This window comes from Protomyctophum parallelum, assembly GCF_964188405.1.
Source record: "Protomyctophum parallelum genome assembly, chromosome: 14".
Classification (NCBI taxonomy): domain Eukaryota; kingdom Metazoa; phylum Chordata; class Actinopteri; order Myctophiformes; family Myctophidae; genus Protomyctophum; species Protomyctophum parallelum.
Genome location: NC_139709.1, coordinates 5,904,776 through 5,914,825, shown reverse-complemented (window position 1 = coordinate 5,914,825; position 10,050 = coordinate 5,904,776). Strand labels below are relative to the sequence as shown.

Genomic DNA, 10,050 nt, shown 5'->3' with positions numbered 1-10,050 from the left:
CTTAGCTTACGCATGACCCATGAGTCTTCTGTAGCATCTCATCTCCATGCTCTGTATATCCTCCTCTGTAGCTCAGCTGTATAAGGGTCCAAGTTTCACAAGCGTAGAGAAGGATTGACATGACAAGTGATCGCAGTATAGTCTCACCTTTGATGCCAGACTGATGTCTTTGTCTTTTGGGCTTGAGTTTAACCAGCGCAGCAGTTGTTGTTGTTTGTTTGTGCAATTCTGACAAGGACTTATTCCCACTTGGATCCTTCATCGGACACGATTTGCTCCAAAGATATTTGTCCAGCGTGTCCAGTGACTGTCCGTTGACTTGGATGTCTGAGCGTATGCCGCTGACGTTGTTGGTCATCAATATTTGGGTTTTTTCTGCATGGATTGTGTGGCAGTGTTGTTTTTGGCTGCAAATTTCTATTTTAGTTTTAGTCATAGTCTCTTGAATAGTTTTCACTTAGTTTTAGTCACATTTTAGTCGCCTGGAATGTTCTAGTATTTAGTCTACTTTAGTCGACTAAATGTCATACGATTTTAGTCGACTAAATCTACAGTTGATTTATGACATCATCAAAAACATAATTTAGAATCTGATCTCAGGTCAGAATGGGTTAATCAGACCAGTGTGTGTCCAGTGGAAAACCTCGTATGAACCTGATCTCAGGTCAAAATGGGTTAAAATGTTTTTTATTTTGTCCACCTCTGGGAACACGTTGTGTTGTGTCAGAAATATCAGTGTCTTAAATGCTGGCTTTTAGTAAAAAAGCCCATTGAGACCGGTAGCAGCGTAAACCGTTACCCTACAGGCAGGGCCGCTTTGAGGGCAGATCGAATGGTGTTCCGCCGCACCAGGCCTTGCGCACACTTTCCATCTCAGAGTCAGAGCTAAAATATAGGCAGCTACGTTCTCCCTGCATCGCAGTTCGCAGCCCGTTCCGTCGCAGTTGATTTTTCACCTATTTAAGCTGCGGTCGGTTTGGGGCCCCCCCCCAGGGGGGCCTCCGACGGCCACGCGTCGCCTCCTCCTTCCACCCGCCGTCACTTCTTTATCCTACCGTTAAGCGACGCCCGGCTGTCCCGTCGTGGGCCCCCCTGTTGTCCCCCTCTGCGCTGCGCTGTGCAGTGCTGGCTTGCGCTGCAGAATTAGAGCAGATCTACAAGCTCACAATGCGTTGAAGCGCGACGCGTTGTGAGCTTGTAGATCTGCCGCATCACCGCGCAACGCATGCAGTCGAATTATACACACAATGGAAACAAAACAAAAACAACTGAACACATGTAGGCTAGTTGAGTGCACAACGGCTCCGCTCACAAACAAAGTGACGCGAGTGAAGTGAAAAGGTATGCTGTCATGTCATGTAGGACTGTTGTGTGGACAAATAAAAGGTTTTATTTCAAATACTTTGTCAGGCATGGACCGACGACCTCTCTCTCTCACTCTCTCTCTCTCTCTCTCTCTCTCTCTCTCACTCTCTCTTTCAGTCTCTCTCTGTCAGTCCAGATCGATCACAAACTGTCTGCAGGCAATCAAGCAAATGTGATAATATTTATAACAAATAACAGCAACACAAGCAGCTGTTCATTTTACTTGTATAACCAGTAATTTGAGCTGCACTGCAGGGCAGACTGGTTGGGTGTAGCCCAAACATTTAGATTCTCGTAGAGTTTTTTTTTTTCCGATTCTGACGATCAGGGCAACAGGTTTGTGTTCCATTGGTATTCGTTGTAGAGTAATACATAGACATGTTAAATTGCTCATATAGGTCATCAGACAGTGTCAGCCCCAGAGACCCCTCCTGTGACTGCTTGCTTGACATGACTCATGTCATGTTAACTATAGCTTCCTTACAACAAATAAAATAACATCATGTGGAGGACCACAATCTCTGCATGCACACCGTTAAGCTGCTAAATTAGGCAGTGCATGTCAATTTCTTACTCATTGGAGATGAGAACCTGGCGCGCGCACATTGTTCCCCGACATCTCGCGCAGGGCCTCGCATTTCTCCCAGACGCCCCTGCCTACAGGGAGCGTAGAGTTCATCCCGTGTTGACCAGGAGGAGGAAGAGGAGGAGGGGGGGGGGGGGGGGAGGAGGAGGAGGAGGAGGAGGGGTAAATTCACTTTGTACCAATGCTGTCCACACGGGATGAACTCAAAGCTCCCTGTAGGGTAACGGTTTAAATGCTGCTACCGGTCTCAACGGGCCTCTCTCTCTGCCAGCATCAATAACCCTGAAGCAGCAGACGGTCCTGTTCATTGTCTGTAGTCTGTCTGTCTGTGTCACGCTGCGGCCACAGAGCGTCTGTCTGTCTGCCCTTCCGTCCCTCGCAGCCTGAGTCCAGTCCAAAACAACTGGACCACAGAGCGTCTGTCTGCCCTTCCGTCCCTCGCAGCCTGAGTCCAGTCCAAAACAACTGGACCACAGAGCGTCTGTCTGCCCTTCCGTCCCGTTCTCGCAGCCTGTCCTCTAGTCCAACAGAACCGGACCAGACAAACCCAACGCCCGCCGCTACAGCGCGGGCGGCTGAGTTCTATTATTGTGGAAAGTGGACCTGAATAATAACAAGAGCATTATTTGCTAAAAGCCCGCATTTAAGACACTGATATTTCTGACACAACACAATATGTTCGGCCGGAGGTGGACAAAATAAACATTTTAAGAATGTTTATTTTCGTTGGGTCCGAGACAGACATTTCTTTAAGTGCACCACATCTCAGAGCCGAGAGCAATATCGTTTTAACATGAGTGTTCAGTTCTCTGGGTTTGTTTTGTCTCCTATCTTTTTTCTTTCTGCCGCAGAAATGATGGATTTACGTATTTCAGGAGGGGAAAACCAACTGAAATTAACCACACAAAAATTGTTTACCGTAACCGAATATCAATTAACCCATTTTGGGCGAAAACCTCTTTTGGTGTTAGCATTATGTTGTGCTTTAGCTTTTGAAAAATAGCAGATCTACAAGCTCATAGCCACCGAGTGGCGCGCTACGAGCTTGTAGGTCTGCTATTTTAGAAAAATCGAAGAACGACTGACATAGAAACGTAGCTTTTTCAGAAAACTGTCAGGATGTAGAAGACATTTTTAGAATCTGATCTCAGGTCAAAATAGGTTAACATATTAAGTGTTCGTTCTTTGTGTACTGTGTAGTTTTTCATTATTATTATTATTATCATTATTATTATTATTGTTATGATGGAATACGTATTTCAGGGAAGCGGAGTGTCTGTCTGCGATGTTTGTTTATTAAGAGTCTGGGAAATGAAATGACGTAGACGTTGAAATGACGTAGACGTTGTGGACATGACGTAAACAGAGGAGATGTTTGTTTATTTCAGAGTCTGGGAAATTAAATGACGTAGACATTGTGGACATGACGTAAACAGAGGAGATGTTTGTTTATTTCAGAGTCTGGGAAATTAAATGACGTAGACATTGTGGACATGACGTAAACAGAGGAGATGTTTGTTTATTTCAGAGTCTGGGAAATTAAATGACGTAGACATTGTGGACATGACGTAAACAGAGGAGATGTTTGTTTAACCCATTGACGCCTGGTGCAACGTATACGTTGTTTTACCCTTGATGCTGGCGCTCTCTCTGTGTCTCATCAGCTATTGCTATACATGTAGCAACATAACTATTAAAAAAAAATCATCAGAATTTGAAGGTTTTCAGAAACCTTAGGTCAGGCCCTAGAAGGTGTTCCCAGATTCGGCCTCAGGCATCAATGGGTTGAGTCTGGGAAGTGAAATGACGTAGACGTTGAAATGACGTAGACGTTGAAATGACGTAGACGTTGAAATGACGTAGACGTTGAAATGACGTAGACGTTGAAATGACGTAGACGTTGAAATGACGTAGACGTTGTGGACATGACGTAAACAGAGGAGAACGTAGTGTGTGACTGTACACCCATACGTCACTGCGTGTTTAGCCCAGTGTTGTTTTTGGCAGCAAATTTCTATTTTAGTTTTAGTCGTTGTCTCTTGAATAGTTTTCACTTAGTTTTAGTCACATTTTAGTCACCTGGAATGTTCTAGTGTTTAGTCTAGTTTTAGTCGACTAAATGCCATACGACTAAAATGTGTTTTGACAGGCCTTGATGTCGTTGTAATGACATATTTTACACTTGTAAACGTGTGTGTGTGTGTGTGTGTGTGTGTGTGTGTGTGTGTGTGTGTGTGTGTGTGTGTGTGTGTGTGTGTGTGTGTGTGTGTGTGTGTGTGTGTGTGTGTGTGTGTGTGTGTGTGTGTGTGTGTGTGTACTGTGTGCGTGCGCATGTGTATAGACTAGATAGATGTGATTTTAAATGTTTTTATTTATTTATCTCCATGCAGAGACCCTGTGTGTAGATAGATGTGATGTGATAAATCTGATCTCAGGTCAGAATGGGTTTAATGTGTTCTGTATGTATCTCCATGCAGAGACCCTGTGTGTAGATAGATGTGATGTGATAAATCTGATCTCAGGTCAGAATGTGTTTAATGTGTTCTGTATGTATCTCCATGCAGAGACCCTGTGTGTAGATAGATGTGATGTGATAAATCTGATCTCAGGTCAGAATGTGTTTCATGTGTTCTGTATGTATCTCCATGCAGAGACCCTGTGTGTAGATAGATGTGATGTGATAAATCTGATCTCAGGTCAGAATGTGTTTAATGTGTTCTGTATGTATCTCCAGAGACCCTGTGTGTAGATAGATGTGATGTGATAAATCTGATCTCAGGTCAGAATGTGTTTAATGTGTTCTGTATGTATCTCCAGAGACCCTGTGTGTAGATAGATGTGATGTGATAAATCTGATCTCAGGTCAGAATGTGTTTCATGTGTTCTGTATGTGTCTCCATGCAGAGACCCTGCTGAGCTTCGTGGACGACATCCTGTCGGGGGCCAAGTCTCCCTGTGTGATGCTGGGGGACATCCCTGACCTTTTGACCTCCTCCATCAGCATGATCGTCCGCTGCCTGGAGGCCGACACCACCTACATGTAAGACACCTACAGACACCTACAGACACCACCTACATGTAAGACACCTACAGACACCTACAGACACCACCTACATGTAAGACACCTACAGACACCTACAGACACCTACAGACATCTACAGACACCACCTACATGTAAGACACCTACAGACACCTACAGACACCACCTACATGTAAGACACCTACAGACACCACCTACATGTAAGACACCTACAGACACCTACAGACACCACCTACATGTAAGACACCCACAGACACCTACAGACACCTACAGACACCACCTACCTGTAAGACACCTACAGACACCTACAGACACCACCTACATGTAAGACACCTACAGACACCTACAGACACCACCTACATGTAAGACACCTACAGACACCTACAGACACCACCTACATGTAAGACACCTACAGACACCTACAGACACCTACAGACACCACCTACATGTAAGACACCTACAGACACCTACAGACACCACCTACATGTAAGACACCTGTTGTCCTGTTATTGTCCTCCTGGAGGCAGACACCACCTACCTGTAAGACACCTACAGACACCTACAGACACCTACAGACACCTACAGACACATACAGACACCTACAGACTCCACCTACATGTAAGACACCTGTTGTCCTGTTATTGTCCTGTTATTGTCCTGTTACTGTCCTGTTATTGTCCTCCTGTTATTGTCCTGTTATTGTCCCCCTGTTATTGTCCTGTTATTGTCCTCCTGTTATTGTCCCCCTGGAGGCAGACACCACCTACATGTAAGACACCTGTTGTCCTCCTGTTATTTCAATTCAATTCAAAGGGCTTTATTGGCATGAGAAAACATACGTTTACATTGCCAAAGCAAGGTCAGAATCTTCAATAGATCAAATTCTATGTACCAAGGTCACTCAATGCAGGTATAGTGCAGGAATATACACAATGATTAGTCTTTAGGGTGGTTGTGTTCCATTTGATATCCTTCTCCTATCACAGCAACTCACAAATCTTGCTGCTGTGTTTTGCACATTGTTGTACTTCGCCCAGCAGATATGGGAGTTTTTTGTCATTGGTCATGTTTTCAAAAGCTCCGTGTGTGGTTGTAATCTGTGGGAAGTATGTGTCTCTGATGTCTTGGTACAATGGACAGATGGTTAGGAAGTGTAGCTAGGTTTCATTTTGTGTGCAGTGGGTGCATAGTCTGTCTTCTCTCTCATGTCATTGTCCTGTTACTGAAAAGTTGTGAAAATTTGGTGCAAATCTTCGAATATATGTTCTTTCAGAGCGAGCCTTTTTTAACTCAAATATTTGCTTCTGGTGGGATATGGTTCCCTGGAACAACATATTTTCAGATGGGAGTTGGAGGCCAAATATATATAATTCTGGGGGTCCTTGACATGAAATATTGAGCTCCACTGATACAGAAACATGAGGTATTTCAGATTTTTTTTTCTTTTTTTTCGATGATGTCTAAACCCATTCATTTGAAGGCATTTTGAGATGCCCTTAATTTAAGGGCATGTCAAAATGCCTTCACATGTACATTGATACACTGATAGACATAAAATCTCCCATAAAGCTGCCATGAATCCAGTTGTAATGCATTGTGTTTGATGTACACAGATAGCAGTGTCTCCCTGCTGCAGTCCGGGCTATGGGAACCATGAATAATGATACCACTACAGTTCCCATAGCCCGGGGCAAAAATTGCAAATGAACAGCTTAAAAATGTGGTCATAGAAAAACAACAACTATACAGTCAGCTGTCTACTACAGGAGACAGACAGACAGACAGACAGACAGACAGACAGACAGACAGACAGACAGACAGACAGACAGACAGACAGACAGACAGACAGACAGACAGACAGACAGACAGACAGACAGACAGACAGACAGACAGACAGACAGACAGGCGGATTCCTCGCCTTAAAACACGCTCGCCCTCATTTTTGTTTCCGTCGACCTCACGCCGACCGCTCAGTGGGGGCGGGCCATCGGCGCTGTGTGTGCATGACAGAGGAGCAGTGTGTGCATGTGTGTGTGTGTGTGTGTGTGTGTGTGTGTGCGCGCGTGCATGTGTCCTGTGTGTGCATGACAGAGGAGCAATGTAGTAAACACTGCATGCTGACGTTATGTCCACATTTTACCACCAGACTGGAAGTGGACACTCACACCGGAGAAATACTGTGTGTGTGTGTGTGTGTGTGTGTGTGTGTGTGTGTGTAAAGTACATTATTGAGGTACTTTTACTTCACTGGAGTATTTCTAATTTCCAATACATTTTACTTTCTACTCCACTCCGTCTCGAATCCAAAATATTGTGCTTTTACTTAGGTCAGAATGGGTTAATCAGACCAGTGTGTGTCCAGTGGAAACCTCGTATGAATCTGATCTCAGGTCAGAACGGGTTAAAGGACATGTTGAAGCCAATCCTTTTCCACTGTAGTAAACAGAGTGGTGAGGTTATGTCCACATTACCACCAGACTGGAAGGGGACACTCAACCAGACATGTACAGTATGCAACATGTGCGAGCGTGCGTGCATATAGTATGTGTGTGCAGGTGCTGGGGTGGTGTGTAATATTGTGTGTGTGTGTGTGTGCGTGCGTGCAGGTGCTGGGGTGTGTGTATATCGGGTGTGCGTGTGCGGGGGTGTCGTAACGATGTCTGAGACAGCTGAGGAAGGAAGCGTAGCTCATGTTCTGGAACGCCATCAAACGCACCGACGGACAACACACACACACACACACACACGCACACACGCACACGCACACGCACACAGACACACACACACACACACACACACGCACACACACACACACACACACACACACCGACGGACAACACTCGTCTCATTAAAGGATCGTTTTCCATATATTCAGACTCTTCCTTGACGTGATTTTGAAAGAATGAAAGTGTGGTGTGTGTGTGTGTGTGTGTGTGTGTGTGTGTGTGTGTGTGTGTGTGTGTGTGTGTGTGTGTGTGTGTGTGTGTGTGTGTGTGTGTGTGTGTGTGTGTGTGTGTGTGTGTGTGTGTGTGTGTGTGTGTGTGTGTGTGTGTGTGTGTGTGTGTGTGTGTGTGTGTGTGTGTGTGTGTGTGTGTGTGTGTGTGTGTGTGTGTGTGTTATTAAACCCCCTGACCCTGAACACACACACGCTCTTCCTGTGTGGAGGACACTGGACAGTCGGATGCAAAACCTCTCCTGTATCCATGCACACATGCGGCCACTTACCCCCCCCTCCCACCCCACACACACACACGCTCTGCTGCCAGGAGGGGAGCCGCGCTGAACACATGAAAGAGAGAGAGACAGAGAGAGAGAGAGAGAGAGAGACTCCACAGCAAGAGGAAATCAGATAAACAGAATATAGGAAGGACCACAACAACAAGAGAGGAGTGAGGGGGTTCCCCACAGACAGACAGACAGACAGACAGACAGGCGGGCGAGCCTGAGGATGTAGTGTCTTATATTAGTATAGTATCGCATGCATATACAGTGAATTCATAGGCATGCAGGGGGGGGGGGGGTCCTTCAAATTAACCCATTCTGAACTGAGATCAGATTCATACGAGGTTTCCACTAGTCTGATCCACACACACTGGTCTGATGAACCCAATCTGACCTGAGATCAGATTCTAAAAATGTCAGTCGTTCTTCGATTTTTCTAAAATAGCAGACCTACAAGCTCGTATCGCGCCACTCGGTGGCGCGCTATGAGCTTGTAGATCTGCTATTTTTCAATAGCTAAAGCATAACATGATGCTAACACCAAAATGGGTTCCCGTTAAGAATGGGATAAACGGGTTGAGAATCACTGCTAGAGTCGTACAAATCTTCTCTTATGGGGGGTCCCTGGCATATATCTTTTCTAATGGGGGGTCCGCGGGGCTAATGAGGGTCAACTTGGGGGTCCTTTACATGAAAAGGTTTGGGGGACCACTTCAGCCTCCCTCCATGTTATCACCACAGTGGGTTGAAGAAGGTTGGCAGGTGGATGCAGTTTGTACTTTGAGCCGCTAGATGGCGATATTAATCCAGGAAATGGTAACCTCGTCACTAATGGTATATAGTTTCATGTGGATTCATCATGACTACAGTGGTTTTCAACCTAGTGGTGAGGGGACCACCCTAGTGGTCCTTGAGGGGGTCCCAGTGGTGAGGGGACCACCCTAGTGGTCCTTGAGGGGGTCCCAGTGGTGAGGGGACCACCCTAGTGGTCCCTGAGGGGGTCCCAGTGGTGAGGGGACCACCCTAGTGGTCCTTGAGGGGGTCCCAGTGGTGAGGGGACCACCCTAGTGTTCCTTGAGGGGGTCCCAGTGGTGAGGGGACCACCCTAGTGTTCCTTGAGGGGGTCCCAGTGGTGAGGGGACCACCCTAGTGGTCCTTGAGGGGGTCCCAGTGGTGAGGGGACCACCCTAGTGGTCCTTGAGGGGGTCCCAGTGGTGAGGGGACCACCCTAGTGGTCCTTGAGGGGGTCCCAGTGGTGAGGGGACCACCCTAGTGGTCCTTGAGGGGGTCCCAGTGGTGAGGGGACCACCCTAGTGGTCCTTGAGGGGGTCCTAGTGGTGAGGGGACCACCCTAGTGGTCCTTGAGGGGGTCCCAGTGGTGAGGGGACCACCCTAGTGGTCCTTGAGGGGGTCCCAGTGGTGAGGGGACCACCCTAGTGGTCCTCGAGGGGGTCCCAGTGGTGAGGGGACCACCCTAGTGGTCCTCGAGGGGGTCCCAGTGGTGTGGGGACCACCCTAGTGGTCCTCGAGGGGGTCCCAGTGGTGTGGGGACCACCCTAGTTGTCCTCGAGGGGGTCCCAGTGGTGAGGGGACCACCCTAGTGGTCCCTGGGGGGGTCCCAGTGGTGAGGGGACCACCCTAGTGGTCATTGAGGGGGTCCCAGTGGTGTGGGGACCACCCTAGTGGTCCTTGAGGGGGTCCCAGTGGTGAGGGGACCACCCTAGTGGTCATTGAGGGGGTCCCAGTGGTGTGGGGACCACCCTAGTGGTCCTTGAGGGGGTCCTAGTGGTGTGGGGACCACCCTAGTGGTCATTGAGTCCATTGAGCCCATACATCC

The 10,050-nt window shown here is 47.3% G+C and overlaps 1 protein-coding gene across 1 annotated transcript in view; it reads left to right on the top strand.

Moving 5' to 3' along the window:
• The window catches only part of LOC310870683 (astrotactin-1-like), a gene marked incomplete at both ends in the record, with an annotated part of 79,012 nt that overhangs the window by 50,962 nt on the left and 18,000 nt on the right, over nt 1–10,050 (top strand). The window contains one exon of the mRNA XM_083781952.1: nt 4,856–4,991. Within this exon, the coding sequence (XP_083638078.1) occupies nt 4,856–4,991 (136 nt within the window). The remainder of the gene's footprint in view (nt 1–4,855; nt 4,992–10,050) is intronic.